Source organism: Vanellus vanellus, assembly GCF_965231255.1.
Source record: "Vanellus vanellus genome assembly, chromosome: 2".
In the NCBI taxonomy this organism is placed as follows: domain Eukaryota; kingdom Metazoa; phylum Chordata; class Aves; order Charadriiformes; family Charadriidae; genus Vanellus; species Vanellus vanellus.
In genome coordinates, this window is record NC_138906.1 from 131,783,501 (window position 1) to 131,803,407 (window position 19,907).

A 19,907-nucleotide genomic window follows, 5' to 3' on the forward strand; every position below is an offset into this window, starting at 1 on the left:
AGCCCCTTTCTAGAAGTGGCTTAGAACAAAACCACTCTGGTTTTACTCTTGCACCGTGACAAGCTGTACTGGTTCCTATCAGAGCAGAGGACAGCAAGATTGCACAGTGTTAAAGAATTCACAGGTTGCTTATAAATATTATATTGAAATATGGCTATATACACATTTGTAAATGCATTCATTTTAATTTTCATTAAAATTACATATTAAAATATGCTTATAAATAGCCTGTAACAAGTTGCAAAATTTATAGTGCTGTTGAGGCCCCCTCTTTAACCAAGTCACATTTTCAAAAAAAAAAAAAAGAAAAAAGTCACAGAAGGCATCATCAGATACCGATCTGAGTGGTTGTTTTGAAAATAGCTGCAAGCTTGGAATACGCTTTATTCAAAAATGTCAAAGAGGAATCAGTACTTTTCCACACTTAACCCTGCGAATGCATACAGGCTGTAAGGAAGCTTAGCTGCAGTCTCTCTGTAGTAAGTTACTCATAGACAGCCGTTACCTCTTTGTCCTGACAGCTCCCAACACCGCTAGCCAGTATCACCCTTTCAAAAACAACCTGTTAAAATAAGGCTGTTCTGTTACAACCAAAGCTCGTTATCCCATTTGATCCTTCTCCCTTGAAGTCAGACAACAGCAAGAACTTGCACTGACAGCAAAGGAAGGAAGTTCACGCAGGTTCAAAAAAATGGTTTCATTATAAATTTATTTCTTTAAACATGGCCACTTTGAGATTAATGATACTACTTCAGGGAACATGAAAGAATAATAAACAACTTAATTTTAGAAGGGAAACAATCAGGTAAGTCAGGATTTGTTTTTTCAAACTGTAAAAGGCCAAGCTCCAAGAGGCAATAAATTTTGGCAGATGAGGACTATTATTTTCAAATCCAAAAGTTGGCTTAGTTTTACAGTGGAAGCTGACCGCAACCTCAGCTATCTTTCCGTAACGCTGGACTTGGTCGTAACTTAAATGTACAGGAGCATAATGTGAAAAGATTGTTTTTTATTAATTAAAAGTTAACAGCAACAGGCACATATTAAAATGAATATGGCAAAGCCTTTACAAATGGCTTTACGCTGAAGCTCTCTCCCAAAAATGGCTGTTGCAACAAACTGTAAACAGAATTAATAAACAGTCTTTTACAATAACAACAGGGAAATACAAATGAACTAAAATAAAGCACCAGTTTCTCAAACTAGATTACAGTTGTGCTTACTGTACTTAAAACAATGTAAAACAAATTACAAAAATGGAATGTTTTAAGTTTAAAATTAGTCCTTTAATTTTGTCCTAAAAAACATTTTTTCCTTTTTCCATCAAAACCCCATTAGTGGGTAATGTTTCAGTAGAGGGAGGAATACGTAAACAATGCACTTTTTTTTTTTTTATTATTTTTCAAATCAAAAACAAATTTGGTCACTTAGCTTTGTGCATAGTTTAAGGCATCTGTAGCAATTTGTTACAGTTTCCTCCCCAATGTGGCTGATCATGAAAATTGTCACATTCTAAAAGAATAAATAAAATAATAATTAAAAAAAAATAATAATGTTGCCGTTCAAACCCTTCCCAGTACCCTCCCGCCCTCCCCTGTCCCAAACATACTCACACACCCACACATACACACACGCTGCAGCGAAAGGGGCATTTGTACCCTTGTTCTGAAGGACACGCTTCCCATCCCACTTTATTTCAGATTGGCAAATACCCTGAGCTGATTATGGTGTTTAGACATTCCACCTTTTTCTTGCATGTGCAGTTCAAGTGTACAATAGTGAAAACAACATGCGATGTTTCCACTGCAAAATCGCAATGCAGTTCGGACGCTTCCCCCCACCCCCACCCCTTTCCCTTCCCCAATTCAGAAGTGTTTTCTGCCATTAAAAAATTGCATTCCCATACAGCACTGGAGTAAAGCTTGGCTGTGCTCTATGATGAATGCTCAGTTCCCAGTGCACAAACAAAATTATGGCAAATGGGAGGCTTTTCTGGCATCCAAAGAAACAAAGAGCTGCAGTCTCAGATTTGATCTTTTTCTTTTAAAAAAAGCAAAAAAACCAAGTTAGTGGTTCCTTCACAGCCATGCGCAAAGGTTAAGTCTAGAACCAATAGTTTCAGAGTACATTTGTAAACATCAAGTCTTGCCAGAGGCAGCAGAGGATGGGCACTTCACATTTCCGTATTAAAACAGGGACTGAGTGGAAGGTATGCTTTGAACACATTTACGCAAGTCTTGCTAAATTCCAAGAAAGCGGAACAATCCATCTCAAGTCTTAGATTTGAAGACCGTATTCCAAATGTCACCAAAAAAAAAAAAAAAACCCAAAGCCATGTGGCACAAATGAAGTTTTTGTACTGTTCCTCCAAGGCTCAGTCACTGCTGTGCTTTGCATATTCGAGGTTCCGAACGAAAACCAACTGAGGCGTGTGCATATTGCTCTATGTTCAGATCTTGCAGTTTAAAAAAATTCTGGTTCAAATGGTCTGTGTCAAAGGAAAACTTGGAAATAAATAATGCTGGCATCATTTTCCCATTTTACCAAAACCTTGGGCTGGCCAAGTATCTCCTTTAATCCAACCGCGCAGATACCACGAGAAGAGGCAGTTTTGTCATGAAGATTGAGGTCAGGACAATCGAGGTTCCTGAGGTAATATATCTGAGTCCATTTCTTCAAAAGCGGGGTCAACATCGTCACCGCTGCCGGACTGTTCCCTCTGCACCCCCTTCCAGCTGGCCTTGTTCAGTCCCAGGTGGCCAAGCATTGTCTGCGACAGCCTGGTGTTTGAAAACCGGGCCCATTCCCCAAACAGTGGTTCCACTAAGTAGGTCATAAAACCTTCAAAAACAAGCAAACATACATATCCAAGTGAAAAATAAAATAAAATTTAAAAAAAAGGGAAAAAATACTCAAACTAAATATTTTAAATAGAATTTAGTAGCAAAAAATAAACTATGCGTCTGACAAGTCTTCTCCAATGTGCATTTAAAAATTCATTTCAATATTTAGGGCATCTTTACGAAGTAATCTCTCAAGATGTAAAAGATTTTACCAGTCAGTCAAAAGAACAGCATTATACTGGATTACAAATTAACCTCCTTTCTTTCACAAAGATGACCAAATAAAAGAGAATATTGGAGAACATGGCCGGGGCAAAGGAGGGAATCTAAACATCAGCACCTAAGTCACACAAATTAATTTAGAAAACCCAAATTTCTAAAAGAAAGATTTTATAACAAATTACCCCATAAACACTCTGAACTATATTACCGAGGGGGAAAAAAAAGAGAAACTTTTCACAATATTAAGCTGACTAAAAATACAAATTAGAGAAGTTTTTAAACAAAATAGCCACAAAACATCAACACAAACATTTATATACATGGTTTTGTGTATGCGCATGTGTGCTTATTTATAGTGTCTACTTCCATGAACAAAAAATTCAATGGTAAGATGACCCAAATCAAATCCGTCAATTACAGAAATATGATTTTCTAACATTCTAAATTAAAACAGTGCAGCTGACTGAACAGATCAGGTTTCATCTCTAATTTAAAGCACTGTTTCATACTGTGTTTGAGATTAAATTTATTATTTTCTTTACCGTGTTTTTAACTGAGTCCCATTCAATCTACATAAGCAACTTTATCAAAAATAACTAAAATAAATTATCGTACTATTTTAAATTCAACTCAAGTTAGCAAAAAAAAAAAAAGAAAAAAGTAAAAATAATAGTTATTTGCCGTTCTCCGTCAAACGTCTGCCCACCACCCTTCTCAAGGCTGCGTTTAAACAGAATGCTAATATTCCAGAAAGCTAAATACAGAGACGTGCATCCCTGTTGTGGCAACCTCGCTGCGAAAGGCACCCGGTACTGCACAGGCAGGAGGAACGAGCACTCCTCCTGTTCCCAACCTGGCCACGTCAGATGGGGAAAGTTCTGGGCAGCAGCACAGGAACAGTCAGACAGCTGCTTCCCACGCTGTATCTGCTCCGTGAGGAAACACAGGGGCTTTGGTCTCCAGGACTGTCAGTAAACCTCTCGTAAACACTTAATTCAAGGAAGAAATGTTACATAGCAAATTGAAAAAAAATAAAAACAAAAATAAATCACTCTTTGTAATGAAGTGCCACCACGCACACACACAGAGCAGGTACAACCTCTAGGAAATGTGTCTAAAAGGTACTTTTTTTCAAATTGCATCCCAAAAGAAATCTATGGAAATAAATTGAACTGCAGTTACCAATCTGGATGTTGGCAATAGTTTCCGTCTGTCGGTCACAAAGTGGACTCACACCCAAGTGATATTTTTTTTCAATATCTCCTAAAGAAACAAAAGTATAATACGACTGTTATGTCATCAAGTCCAGAGCCAAACGGAGTAATCAAACACTAACAAAGATGAGTTGTGGAAGTTGGTTAACAAGGATGGTATCTTGCAGCCGGTTAAATGCATTTACTTCCCTCCCACATCTCCCCAAAAAAACAAGTAGGTCTGCCAGTAAGACTAACAGTACTTTGTATTTTTCATCAAACAATAATTAAAGAAAAAACATCAAATCGCAGGTTTCCTCAAGGTTTAAAACACTTCCTTGTAAAACCTCCTAGACTGCCACAGAAATGACAAATTAAGATCCCCCCTTAGCGATACAGAATAGTTTAGCCGTCAGCAATTTCTCACTGAAGGCAATTTGTTGTTCTGCTTCCCCATCACCTTTGCTTAAGAATAAGCTTCACGTGATCAGCACTAAATAAAGCAGTCTGTTCCCCATTTATCGTAGCCATGCACAAATTAGCATGTCTCAAGTCAACTACGCTAGCCTTAAGAAAGGAGAAGCACTTTATTTCATTATTTAAACTGAATAAGAATGGAAAAGAATCACTCCATTTGTCAATTAAAAGCTTTATTAACTACTTACGTAAGTAAGTAGCCTCAACTGCACGGTAACTAAAAACCGCCTGCCTAGCTCTTACCTGCTTACCAACAGACCTCACAGCCAAAGTTTAAATATTGAAGATACACGATGAATCTATCTCATAATTTACTGAAACAACTAGGTAGATGTAAAGTGAGGACAATCATTCACCTGAAGCACCTTTCAGGCTGAAGGATGTATTGAACCAGCCGTTCCAGGTTCGGATTCTTCGCTGGGTTTTAGTAACACCAACCTTTTGCAAGAAGTACAGCCCATGCAAGTAACAAAATCCCATACTGTACTGTAAATCTCTGTTAGTCCTAAATATAAATCCCTTTATTTGCAAGCAGCTATGACTCATGGTCGCTCTCGCCACGGTATAAATACATTATGTACCACAGATACTTCTACTTGCCTTGATGGAAGAACTCCTCTGTTACTTTTTCACTCCACTGCTTACTCAGCTCCCACGTCCGACATGGATTACAAATATCAGCACACTTCAAAGCCATCTAGTAAGTTAACATACAGTGTTAGATCACCTTTCCCTCCAACAGAAGCATCTGTAATTATTTATTTCCTGACAGCAGATTAAGTTTCGTGAGTAACAAACCTACCTACCATTTGCGCTTCTCTCTAAACTTAGTTCCATGAGCATTTTTAAAAAATGATTATAGAACATATCTAATCTCATGATCATCTCTGGGTAATATGGAAACTCAGTCAAGTCAAAGTATTTCAGGGGCACTATATTTAGTACATTCACTAGTACAGGAGACAACAATAAATTCAGAAAAAGAAACATCAAAGTAAGCAAACAGTGTTTTGCATTTCTGGCTCTGAAGTTTACATTTTTCGTAATGGTTCGCACAGGACTGAACTTATCTGTTTGTCCACTTTCTTTTATAGTCCATAATATGAACCCAATAATAAAAATTTCTATACACCTAAAGAGACTCTCAAGGCTTTTGTTTTTAAAGCTTGCTAAGCGCCTCTCTCTAGCACAGCTGCAAACTGATTCACAACAATAGTGCTTTCCTTTCCTGAAACAGGTTCTGACAAAGCATTTCACAGTTCCGAGACTGCACTGGAGTCATCAGAAGAACTTAACCTTGTCTTGGAAATACAAGTCTCCTTGCTTTAGCAACTCTAAGGTATCGGGCTTACCAACACACATCATCACCTGGGAGGAGAGCTGGGAGGGGGGCAGGAGACTGAAGTGGATAGAACAACCTTTTCGTAATGAAACACACCAGGGGGCTGTGCCGCCATACAGTTAGACCTGGGCAGGCCTGAGAAGAACCCAATGAAATTCAACAAGGCCAAGTGTAGGGTCCTGCACCTGGGGGAGGGGGGGGGGGGGGGAATAACCCCATACACCGGTACAGGTTAGGGGCTGACCTGCCAGAAAGCAGCTCTGCAGAGAGGAACCTGGGAGTCCTGGTGGACAAGTTGACCATGAGGCAGCAGTGTGCCCTTGTGGCTAAGGACATCAGTGGTCTCCTGGGGTGCATCAAGAAGAGTGTGGCCAGCAGGTCCAGGGAGGTTATCCTCCCCCTCTATTCTGCCCTGGTGAGGCCACATGTGGAGTACTGTGTCCAGTTCTGGGGCTCCTAGTTCAAGAAGGACAGGGAACTGCTGGAGAGGGTCCAGTGGAGGGCTACAAAGATTATCTAGGGAGTGGAACATCTCTCTTATGAGGAAAGGCTGAGAGACCTGGCTTTGTTTAGCCTGGAGAAGACTGAGAGGGGAATTCATCAATGCTTATAAGTATCTAAAGGGAAGATGTCAAGAGGATGGGGCCAGGCTCTTTTCAGTGGTGCCCAGTGACAGGACAAGGGGCAATGTGCACAAGCTTGAACACAGGAAATTCCATCTCAACATGAGGAGGAACTTCTTTACTTTGAGGGTAACAGAGCACGGTAACAGACTGCCCAGAGAGGTGGTGGAGTCTCTTTCTCTGGAGATATTCAGAACCTGCCTGGATGCATTCCTGTCCAACCTGCTGTAGGTGAACCTGCTTTGGCAGAGGGGTTGGACCAGGTGATCTCCAAAGGTCCCTTCCAATCACTACCGTTCTGTGATTCTGTGAAACAAAATGACTAAAAGCTATTTCAGCTTGTTTGAAAGCAGGAGATAGCTTGGAAGATGTAGTATTTAGCATTTTAAGTAAATTGGTTTTGACACTAAAATGATGTTTTCAAAAATGTTACCAAAAAGATCACCTGTAAAATGAAGTGACGATGGTTCGCATTCTCTAAACATAGGTCTCCTCTATCCAAATGGGATCGAAACATGGACAGATACTCATTTTGCTGACTGATGTCTGTGGCAAGAATGAGGTCACCTATCTGGCTTTCCATCAGCTGCCTGAAATTAGTGATACCAAACATTCAAAAAGCATAACAATTAAGAACAACATCTATCACTAGATTCACATGTCTTTTTATCATATTCTTTATTATATAAGTACAACCACAAGCTTTATAATCAGCATTTTCACTGAACTCTTTTTTCCCCCCTCTCTGAAAAATTCCTACAACATCCATAGAAATATCAGGATGTTTCACAGGCAGTTACTAGGAAGATTAAAACAGTTTTTAGCTCCCCCCTCCTCCTCCTCCCCCCCCCCCCCCCTTAAAAATGCACAAACTAATTGTTTAAAGCTTATTTCTTGCTAAAGTCCGTGAAGAGGGTCTATTTTAAACTACAGTTGTGGTGGCAGAACAAGAAAAGGCTGCCAAGTTTAATCTAAACAGGTGCTTGACTATATGAACACACTTCTTCAGTGTGCTTGCAGTAAATGTTATTTCCCGAATATCACATTGCACCATGAATTGCTCTACTCCAACAGCATGGTCGCTGGGAATTCTTAAACTAGATCATAATCTAAGATTTGTATTCAGAATCACCATGCAATAATTTAGCTTGTTTCACAAGGCTGTTTTACTTAAGCGACAGCTTACTTACATCTTAAACTGATCTATACTATTTTGTTTAAACATACCTGTTTTCTAATGACATATGTGCAAATAAACCAGACTCTCTCAGCAACCCCACTGCTGATCTCCAGTGATGGTTCTCTAATACTGAGGTATTCTGCAAATGAAAAGGGCATTATAGGTATCAATCAATTACTTTTTCTTAAACCGAAGAGCTATATAGTAACAGTGGTACCAGACAGTTCGCTGGGTTTTGGGGGTGGTGTTTTTTCTCCCCCCTCCCGCCCCCAGGACATTAAAACTCACAAATCCAGAATACGTTGTTAGCTTCCACATTCTTTTATCCCAGTGGCATGGAAACAATGTCGAGATTCAAACCTACCACTAGCTAAACACATCCCAATTTATATTCCTTTTCTGTACTCCTCAGGCATTCTCCAAACCTGGTTTTAACAGAACAACCTATTTTGTCCTTACCTTATATAAAGTTGCTAAGTAATGGTTTGTTTTAATTAGGAAAGGTTGGTTAACGCCTGGGTGATCCAAATCATGCGTGGCAGCTGCTATTAAACTGAGCAGAACATCCCATGGAGTTAAAGATTTGGAAAGCTGTAAGATAACAACAACAAATGTAATTCTGTTAGCAATGCAAGTATGCCCTTAGAAAAAGTCCATGGGCGTCACATTTTTGTTTTTCTTTTAGTAATTAAAAGCCAACAGAAAGTCAGAAAATTTTAATAATGTAAAACTAATATTGCACTGACTTTTCACAGTACTTCTTCCCCCTGAAAGCTACAGAATTTCAACAATTGTTTAAGCATTATTCTGTCTGAATGGAAGGTTATGTCTTAAAAAAATGCTGGCACACAAAATGCTACTTTCTGGCTGGTAATGAAGTACTATTTCTAGTGAGATCCTGTAAAAGCAGCAAATTCTTAAAATTAGCTCTCCATCTCATTTATCAAGTCTGTCGGTATGTGTCAATTCTGCTTTAAATACAAACTGCTTTAAAAAACACAAAAACCTTTCATCTTAAAATGAAAAAACTAATTCCCTGGAAGACTTCAGAACCGTTCAGAACGGATTTCTACCCTATCACAAAATTATATTTCAAAATCTAGCAGGAAAAGAACCGAAAGAGGAAAATCTGCCAAAAATAAATATCTTCAAGAAGTATGTGCACGTTAACTCAGCATGAAACTGCACGGACTTATTTTCACTGCTTATAGCTGTTACTACTTCTGGTTGGGAGATTTGTGAGTTAAACTCAGTAATAAAGTCTAGCTTCCATTAAAACAGAGAGGGCGGTTCCGCTCGCACAAAAGTGAAATGCAGCAAACACCCTGCGAGGACAGAAGCTTATATTCCCTGTTGCATTTGCCATCTATCATGCCTCACATGTTTACAATGTACTCCGGTGCAAGAGAACCAGTAGCTGTACATGTTACTAAAAATACAAAGTCTATACTTGTATCCGAAGCATTACAAAACCTCCATCACGTGTATTAAATAAAAAATGCTTAGAGCTTCCAAACTGCCTGCCATAAAAAAAAAAAAAAAAAAAACACCTCATCATGCATCAGCTCTGATTTGGCTGACTGCACCAACAATTGATCTGAGAGCAGCGCAGAGAAACTGAGTGGGAAAAGCGGGCAAAGTGCCTCTGAAAAACATCCACGGAGCCAGAACTTACTTGTTTTTACCTCAGAAGCAGAATAAAGAGCTATGCTATTCCAGACATACCAAACTGGTGACAATCTGCATCAAGGTAAACTACTTCTCACCTGGCTAGAGAGCACTACAGTTTTCAAGTTAATACAGAAGGACAAGGTTTAGCCCTGAAGTTGTCTAAGACATCACTTACAGCAGGTTGCCCGCAGTCCAAGTAATAAGAAACAAACACTGAATTAGCTGAGCTTTGTAAGGTCTGTCACACTCCCCTTTTTTAAAAAGAAATGCCAAAGAGAACTTCTTATGTCTTGCTTATATATAAGGTGCCTCTAGCAGAAGCACACTATTCACTGACATCAAAGATGAACAAAGCAAGGGTAACAGTAGTTTCTGGAGGAAAAAAATAGCCACCAAACAAACAAAAAAAAAAAAACACACCTCAAACCATGAATACACAGGTTTATTATTGCCAGCTCTGACTCAGGCTGTGATTCTATGTAAATGTCCTGGGGCACGGCGCTATGTTAAACAGCTGCAATCTTAATCAATTCCCTCTCTGGTTCAACATGAAGTCACACAAAAGACAATGCCAACTCCGAAGAGTGAAAAAAAAGCATATACTGCCAAGTGGGAACCCACAGCCTCAGCAACATGGAGATTCCTCTCCCCCTTTCATGCTCAAAAAGTGGATTTTTTCCGATTTTGGGGTTTGTTTTTAATTAAAAGTGTGTGCACATACACATATACATATATATGTGCACACACACAAATGCATGTGTTTCTATATGTACGTGGGATGTAAAAGTGAGAACGCTTCCTTACCTTGGGCTCTTTTAAGTAACAGTGCATGGCCTGAGTCACATCAGCAGCATGAACTGCATTATGATAAGGGTTTTGACTGTGATAATCTTCTTGAACCATAACTGCAGGAAAATAACAAATATCCAAATTTAAATAAAAGTAGCGATTTATTCAAGTACCATTTTACATGTCATTATTAGGCACAGAAATATGCAATATCACAAGTTACATACACATAAAAGCGTCAAAGTCAATAAATCTTCAGTTAAAGCAAGACCCAGGTATAAAAGATTTTTATGTGACGAAACAGTATTTTCTAAAGGAAATCAACTACATGTAAAGTCATTTCAAAGCAAAAATTAAACAACTTGAAATCAATATATCATCTGAGATACTTCGACTTCGAGAACTTCCTAGGAAAGGCTCCCTTTGCTAATCTAGCCTGTTTGAACGTTGGGGCAACCTCGAATACAAAATGAAGATGATACTATTTCCCAAAGCATCAGGGTGACTTCATATCATGCCTTGAAAACAGGCAGGATCAGAGGAATTAGGCACTGCTTTCCTGTCATATGAAGTGCTTTTCTTTCCCCTTCAGGTGAGTGGTCATGGGAAGCCACCTCTACATAGTTTAGGCATCTTCTCATGCTTGTACTCAGGCAAATTTAAGCCTATACGCAATTTAGAAGAGAATCTCATTTAGGTGATGGTCTGACTAACCACTCCTAGATTTAATTTTCCCTATTTAACTTCTTCCTTGCTTTCCTACTCTTTCCTCCATCTTCTTGGCCATCTTTAAACATTATAGGTAGAATGCTTTAAAGGACATCCACATTAGCTTCAGTACGTAGCATAAAAGAACTATAATATTAAAAAGGATACGAGGGAGAAGATCTGAAGCACAGCAATGAAACTACATTCTAGAGTTTTGCCTGATATGACACATTAGCTCTTTCAAACAAACCTCAAAAGAAGATTTTCCTGGCTGACTACAGTCTGTCAGTCCCATTCAAACATGTCCACAATCTCTTTTCCTACTCAGTTTACGAGCCAGTACCCTCCATGCAATTGTGACCATAATGGTAGAGCATTACTGCCACGGTGTTTGTGAAGAGCTGTGGCTCACAAAAAGTCAAAGTAGTGTAACCACTGTGTAATCTCAAGAGTATTCAATGCACAGCTGACACCTCATATGTAAAATAATGAAAACAAGCATCTTTGGGCTCTGTTAACCTGCAGTAGAACTCCCTTTCACCTATTCCTCACATCCAGTGCATAAACGAGGATGTCTTTAGCTTAATCCTCTTTTTTTTTTTTTTTTTTTGGTGGCTTCATATGCTGGTCCAGCTACAATTTTCTTAACTTACTTATTTTAATAAAGCAGACCTAGGACAATATTTTGATCATGGTTTGCCAGAACTAGATATGTCTCCAGGAAGGTAGTGCTTTGGATTTTCTCTCCCCATTCAGGTCTGGAGTAAGAACTTGAAAACACACAGTAGGAGGAGACAGACCTCCAAATAACCTTTGGAAGTCACAGAAAGACTGTGTATGTGTATAAACAAACATATATATACACACACAGATCTGTATCATATTTTAATGACATGGCTTTGAGTAGTCATATGTAGTTAAGGTTATCTTTTGATAACCATTTAACTAATCCAGTCATTCCTAACTGGTCAATCATTTCAAGTATTGTCTTTTGCTAAATCTCAACTAACCAGGAAATAGGCAAGATGAGAAAGACAAAAGACACTCAGTTACAACTTGAGTAGCCTAAGACCAGATTTCTATAATAATTTTCTTCACATTCCAATATATCAGCCCTCAAGGTCAGCTGATCTACCTTTTTGAAACCGAAAGGAATTGAGTCCACTTTAAAACAACATGAAATGTAAAACAAAACCGAATTTTTTTGAAGCTGAAAGAGAACTAAATGATGAAAACAAAAACATTCTCTTACTTGAAAGGGGAGAAAAGCCTTTCAAATGTGATTTCTCCCCTGTTAAATGACAAGCTTTGTAACCACAAAATTGTTTTCTCTGAAACTGTGAAAGCCTGCTAAAAGGGACCAGAAACTTGTTTCTCCTGCTCAGTTAAAAAAAAAAACACCCTGCTCCACAAAATGAAATAAAAGGTACTGTCACAGAAGAACTGAAGGAAGCCTCAGATCAGCATCTGTGTCTATGGTATGGGGATGCAAAGACAGCTCTTTCAGCTGTCAAGTGAAAGTATCACTTGGTTTGAATACTCTACATCATATTTACAGTTCTTTCCATTGAAGCATTCCAGCATCGCAGGCCCCAGCATTTGAGTAAAATTGTCTTCAGCTCTATGGAGAAAGTATGCCCACAGTACAGTGCTTTTTTGTAGGAGAGTTTGAGCAAGCAAGAGATAGCATCAAATTGGCTCCATTAAATATGGCCAAGCTGACATAATAAATACAGTTAGAAAACTATCTTGAACTTCAGAAATTAAGATTAAAACAGAACTGAAAATCGAAACAAAGAAAGGAGCTGTCTAGCCTTTCCCGACAAAAATGTCACACAATGTCACATATATTCCTGATTATTTAGATTTAATAAATACAATATAGTACTTGGTATGAAACTACTAAACCTGTTAATACTTGCTTGGATTTAACATGAAGATTTCTATAATCATAGAAACTTTATATTGATTGGGACAATCTGTCAAATTTAAATCACCACACAATCTGGACTGCATCAGTACTCTTCAAACCTTATTGCTAGACTATAACCAGCGCTTCATTTATGGTATAAAAATGCGGATAAACAGCAATATTCATCATAATAAAAAGCTGTATTTACCCAAAAATCTACGAAGTTTCATCGTATCTAACTGGAAGTGTTCAATTAGTCCATGAAGATTAAACAGATGAAAGGTTAAGCTGACTAGACTGTTTCCTAAAAATAAGATGAAAATACTAATTCATTGGAAGCCATTAAATCAGTGACTCTTTCATAAGAAATGTATTATTTCAAACAAATTGGTCACAAAAATTATACAAGCAAATTTCTCTACATCAATTTATGATAAATATTTAAATCTTACTGCATGACAAGATTCCATTAGCTATCTCCTCTAGTAATCACCAGTGTTTCTGCATAATTATAATGCATTCACCAATTGTCCACTGTCAACTCATAGGAGGAAAATGTTACCAAACATTAAAAAAACAACAGGTTTCAACGTGCAAACCCGTTAACAACAGTATTCAACTTTGTGGTATGTTGCATCATGATATTTATAAACAGACATACAGCTTAAAACTGAATACAAAAATAATTAGGTATCGAAAAAAGCTAACCAACACCATCGATTAGCATACATTGTACATGTGCTGTCTCTCATTTTCATCATTTTTTTTTTGCTAAACTACTCCTCATTTCACCCAGAACTCAAAGAAAAAGTTTTAAGTTTCTCTAGGAAATGTATATTATTACAAGCTTACAGTATACTTCACCTACTCATAGCTATAATATTATAATCACTTGCAGTGGTAAAACAAGTAAAACTAAGAGACAGAGAAATAGCCTGCAAATGTTTACTTTAAACAGCTTGCTCGTTATCTACTCTGCAAACAATATGTAGTGGCAGATAACTCCGTTTCAGTACATTGACTCTGACAATCTTCATTTGGCAGGAATTAAAGAACCTAGCACAGACAGACACTGAGGTACAAAAGGACAAACATTTCTGCTAAATCTAGCTTATTACTAGGCTTAATGTATTCGAATGTGCACACCGCTTCCTCACAGTAAGATACACAATTCTTCAAACAATAGTTAGTAATTTGCTGCTTCTTACAACCTCGTCCAGGGCAGCTCATCAAGCAGAGTTTTATGTACAGCATTCTCCCCTTACAAACTTTCAAGAACAAGTCTGCCTTCTAGAATGACTAAATTAGGATGCAAAAGAGACAGTATAGGAAGGCTTCCACAATAGAAGCTATACTGGTAGTATCGAAAATGGAAAAAGCATATTTAAAAGGTAGAGAAGGCCTCATATAAAAAAGATAATTTCAGATCACTCGCATCTGAAACTCATCTGAAATAAGCTATGCTTACAAACAGGTTAACTTGCACACATAGCTTTTTCTCATTCGGTTATCTAGTCTAAAGTTTATTATTATCTATTCTACTTGTAAAAATCTTTGCTCTTTTCCTTTTTTTATATCCATTTTCTGTATTAAATCAAACTGCGAGGATACTTCTTTTACACTAGCTTAAGCCAAGCATCTCTGCAAAAAAAACAGGAGAGAAAATTATCTTTTGGCACCATATTTTCCTTTCCGAACGTCATTTCTCTTTCCTTCTGCCAGTTTTAGACACTCTGACTGCATCTCTGCTACCAAATCCATTTTACTGATGAAAACGTACAAGAGCTGCCCTCCATTCACTTCCCACACTGACACAAATGTCACCTTTGTGCTGGACGTGCTCATGTCCTTCCTCCATTCTATTCAAAACTCGGCTTCCATTGCTGCAGATTATAATACAAAACTTCAGTCTATCCACTGCCGCAGCCCTCCCTCCTCCTTTCCAGCACATTTACAGATCTCTTTTCTAACTCTCTGTCCATAACTTAGCCAATGCTTGGACTTTTTTTTTTTAAAAGCGACTACTTCTTTAGTATCTACAGCTATTTTTAATGAGTGTACAAAACTAACCATAATCTTTTCTTCCTTTTTTTTTTTTTATTTTGTGCAAGCTACGCATACAGCAGCGTCTGTCTGCTCAACTCCTAATTCTCTAGGTATTCTGCTAGATATAATTACAATGCACTTATACCACCTTGCCTTCTTATGGTACCTTAAGTAACGGAACTTTCTACCCAACATTGAATTTATCAGAAAAATACTTATTCAATGTACCTGACCCTTTGGACACAACCATATAAATTAACAGCATTCCATAATTTAAAAAAAAGACTAAATTAGCAAAATTATTTGTTAATTTATAACAAATTACTACTTACACTAAAAGAGAGAACAGCAACCTACAAAGGGGGCCTCTTCTACAAATCAATGACTGTTATCAGTACTGACAGTGACGGCATTTTAATGGAGTGGCTGGGCAAGATAGGATTTAGATTAAAGACTATTAAATCAAAAAGTACTACTTGATGAAATTTGTACTTTTTAGCAAACAAGAAATCACATACCACAATGTAAGGGCAACAGTTAAGTTATGCTAAGAGATAAAACAGAAATGAAATAGCAAAAGTAAACTCACCATTTGTCAGTCTATCAAAAAGAAAAATATCAAAATTCCAATTTCCAACCTTCTCCAGCATACACTGAAAGAAAACACAAAAGCTGTCACTTTTTTCTCAGTATATGCCTATCTTCCCATAGCCCAGAGGAATATTTAAGATTTCAGAGACTGATGCAAGTCTTAGGATTTCTATCTAGAAAAAATAGTATCAAAATAATAATTAAATTTGGCTGATAACTGGTAAACTTTAAAATATATGTTGCAAATACAAGAAGTATCTCAACAGTACTGGCTTGAGTTTTTCTCTTCATCCTTTAGTCAATTTCTTAAGAAATAAAATTTAAAACAATTAGGTTAAAACCAGAAACAGTATGACAGAATAACTTGGTGTTCAGGCTTCTTCCACTTTTAATTTTTGCAATGAGCTAGTAGGTAACCTATGTGTAGTCCTTCACCGTGGTTTCTCTCTTTCCCTCGTTGCTTATGCAAGAGAAATAGTATCTAGATGCTTCACTAGACACATGAGGCAAGCTTTTCATATGTTTTTAAAGAAACTGGCTTTTGATTTTCCACCTCACTGAACCAGCACTTCTTCAGAGTTGCTCCACATGAACTGTTCTTCCAGCAGCATGGATGAACAAGAACAGCAAACAGCACTCGAGGCCTCACTAGAGTTCAGCAGTCACAGTCCTTGCTTCCCCTGCCTCTATCAGAAACACCTGCCCAGCACATTTTACAACAGATACCTGTCTTCTCCTGTACTCATTAGATTGGTAGAGCTTTTTCACGATCCAATTATTGCATTCTAGCTTTTCTCAACCAGCCACTAAAACTCAGCTACAAGAATAAACAAGCAGCATTAACAAGATCTTTCTGCTATTTAATTAGATGTACACTTTTTATATCTGTCCTCCAGGTTACCAGGTTCCTCCCACTCTGCAGCCTGATTACGTGCCATAGGGATACACTGCATTATAAGCATCCTTTTTTCTCCATCAAGGTTACAAACAAGCAGCTTGACACACAATCATTAAGACAACACAGCCTCTGGGATCTTGATTAACCTGTAAACTTTGCCTGCTCGTTCCCCTTCAGCTCTATCCATCCTCTGTCCCCAATTCACTAGCTCCTCATCCAACTAACTATTCTTTTAGTAGTGCCCATCTTCCCCGTATGCTTTACTGCAGTGTGGGTATATTAGAGCTATCACACTTTTCTTTTTTAGAAGAATTGCCTACCAAAGAAAAAGTCAGTTTGGCATAATAATCTTCGGATAAATACATTTGTGCATTTTATTGAGTTTTCAGTAGCAGTCACTCTTCCAGATGTTCAGTAATGAGGTTAGACTAAGAAGGGAACAGGAGGGGGAGGTCATAGTTGTCCAAATTGCTCCATCACACTTCTTAAATAGTTAAATTTTTCTTTCTTCATTTTTTTTTTCCTGTTGTTACAGTGCATCCTCCATTCACTAGTTATTAAAAAACTGCTAGCCATATGAGCTCTAAAAATCATCCCAGTAAACTTGTGGGAGGTGAAGGAGTTTGTTCGAAACCAGATCATTTTGTCTGGACTTTACTAAGATAGACATATATATACACACACAAACACAAACACGCACACACACATATATAAAAATATACATGCTCAAAATTTGTATTTGGCTGCACTGTCTCTTAACATAAGATACAGTTGTATACTAGCAAACATTTTTAAAAACATACTTTAAAAATGAAAATAAAAATCAAGCAACAAACCTTTGCTTGTCCATTATAATCATCATCTAAAATGTTTGAAGAATTTGGAACAGTGATACCACGGAAAAAACGGGAAGATCTCAGGTATCGCTGGAAACTAAGCAACCTTCTCACATTTCTTGCAGACACAGACACCTCGATTTCAGAATTTGCTACAAAAAACAAGAAAATAAATACTCTCTCTAATAAGCCTTTACAAAAAAAGAGACTGTTCAGGGAACTTTGGCACAACAAAGGTGATCCTTTTTTTCATTGGGGTATCAAGTGTCTCAGCCACTGAGATTTTTATTAATAGGAAGTACAGAGCCACGGCTTAGAAAAGAAAGTTTCCTATGTAAGCATCCTGTAAAGAAAAACAAATATTTAAAACATTATCTTGTTAAGGAACTCTTTTATTGAAAGGACAGAAATATTATGGAAATTGTGTAAAAACACAGACAGTATTCCAAACAAGTTCTTTTTGGAAAACTGCTCACATATATACACATCCAATCTGTGTCCCTAGCAAATCACAGAAGATATGTACACCAGCAAGAGAATATCAGTCATTTTGTGTTGATACAGGAGCTACAAGTAGGTATTGAGCACACAGAAATAACTTTAACACAGATTTTAAAGCTCAGAAGTTCTTTTAACTTTACTGGCAACATTTTAAACGCACTCAATTTTGGTGCTCTTGCAGATAATTATGCTCAGAACCTCTCCTCTGCACCACAAGTACCACATTTACTTTCACAGCATGTGTAATTCCCTTTCCCAGTACAGTGAAAACACTACACAAAATTGTTGTAGCCTGTTTTCAAAGACTAATCCAACTATTTTTCTTTAATTAGATTAACTGGTTCAGCTATTCAAATGCCTGATGCTAGCCTGTGTTCAATTCCACTTGATATGAAGTGTTTTAGAAACCTGAAGATCGAACTGCACATAGCTACAGTTTCTTTGCAACAGGCCAGACATTTTCATTCTGAAATATTTAAGGCCAAACCTAAGCCTTTACTTTATTTTCAGCGGTATCCCCAACAGCAGTTTTATATAACCAACAGTCAGCCAATGATCTTGATATTCCCTCATTCTGCCTGAAATGACATATGATTTAAAAAAAAAAATAAATAAAAAAGGTATTAAGTGAGGAAGTCAACGCAAACACACTCTTTTCCAAAAATGCAGATCCTCAAAACGAACACGAGCCCAACTTTGTAGTATAGATCTCCTGCCCTTCCAAGAACAAGGCATATTAGAAACTGTTGAAGTAAGCAGTTACAATTTTTGTTCTTAAAGTCAGTCTAAAATACTGTACAGGGGAAGGTGTGGCCTTATTAACAGCCTCAATTAAAAACCTTGGTAATATCTAGTGAAAGCAGTTTAATTTTACATGTGAAAAGTTTTTATCCATATAAATTCTTCTCCGTGCAGAAGTTCCAATGTACTTTCTGTCCTACATCAATTCATTAATATATTAATTTCCAATTTACACTAATAAAACACCTCTGAACAGAATTGACTATTGTGCAAACATACAATACCTAATCAAATGCAGCAGCATTTTATATCAAGACTCTGCGCAAACAGAGACTACATTGACAAAACTGGAATATTCTTTCAAGACATGCCTGAAACACTTCATCAAGATACTGAAGAACTTATCAGTTTCAAAGGGCTAACACAGACAACTTCACATGAAATACCTTTCTTCAACATCATCATAATTAAGGCCAAGGGCCCCTCCTGTGGAGACACTAGTACATATATATATATGCCTGTTACAAGAACAGGTGTACAACATATGATAAAGGTTGCTTATAAAGCAACGTTCACGTGTACAACAGGCAAATAAATAGATTCTGTCTTGCTGCATTACTCTACCAATACTTCTAACCACATTTGTTAAGAAGAGGTTACGGTCTGAGCAATGCCAGCCTGCAGAAGAGAGATGCAGGGAGCGATACAGCTGCTCCTGTTAATGCAGCTTAGGTTTCAGGTCAGGAGATTTTCCCCCTCAATCTTGACCCAGTCCTTTAAAATCCCAATTTCAGAACAGAAGTCATTAGGTTTGAAGTCAAATAATATGAAATGGGTATATTTAGGTCATAAAATGATCTAAAATGTCCACAAAGTCACATACAGAATCCAGGAACTTCACTAAATGTCAGTGAAACAAAATATTTAAGAAGGAGAAATCAACACTCTTCTGGAAATACAGGTAGTTTTCTTGATCATAAGTACTCTTTTACAGATCTATAGTTAACAAAAACCTAATTTTACTGTCATGCTACAAATAGGTCTGTCACAGATGCCACCTGCTAATCTTTAGCAGAACAGTATGATGTAGGTAAGACAACAGCAGCTCTCATCAGCAAGTGCACAGTAGAACACAGAAGTGCCATAATTTGACAGTATAGGCCTGTGTTCAACCTGTATTTGCGTTCATAAGGCATTTGGGGGGGTTGCACATGTTTTTGATTCAGTATTTTTTTCTGATGATGATGTGTGTACAGAGGCAAATGAATTACTCAGTTTTCTGTGAAGCTGAGCAGTCACCACTCTGTAATATGCTACTTTTAATCTTAAAAATA

At 37.5% G+C, this 19,907-nt stretch overlaps 1 protein-coding gene across 2 annotated transcripts in view; it reads right to left on the reverse strand.

The window, feature by feature from the left end:
* Window positions 1–1,863: 1,863 nt before the first annotated feature.
* Window positions 1,864–19,907, reverse strand: part of PDE7A (phosphodiesterase 7A) — a gene marked incomplete at its 5' end in the record, with an annotated part of 75,969 nt that continues 57,925 nt past the window's right edge. For both annotated transcript variants that reach the window (XM_082479627.1, XM_082479626.1), the window contains 10 exons: window positions 1,864–2,841; window positions 4,248–4,328; window positions 5,336–5,432; window positions 7,146–7,290; window positions 7,928–8,019; window positions 8,340–8,471; window positions 10,356–10,456; window positions 13,169–13,264; window positions 15,596–15,659; window positions 17,332–17,483. In XM_082479627.1, the coding sequence (XP_082335753.1) occupies window positions 2,630–2,841; window positions 4,248–4,328; window positions 5,336–5,432; window positions 7,146–7,290; window positions 7,928–8,019; window positions 8,340–8,471; window positions 10,356–10,456; window positions 13,169–13,264; window positions 15,596–15,659; window positions 17,332–17,483 (1,172 nt within the window). In that variant the 3' untranslated portion in view covers window positions 1,864–2,629. The remainder of the gene's footprint in view (window positions 2,842–4,247; window positions 4,329–5,335; window positions 5,433–7,145; window positions 7,291–7,927; window positions 8,020–8,339; window positions 8,472–10,355; window positions 10,457–13,168; window positions 13,265–15,595; window positions 15,660–17,331; window positions 17,484–19,907) is intronic.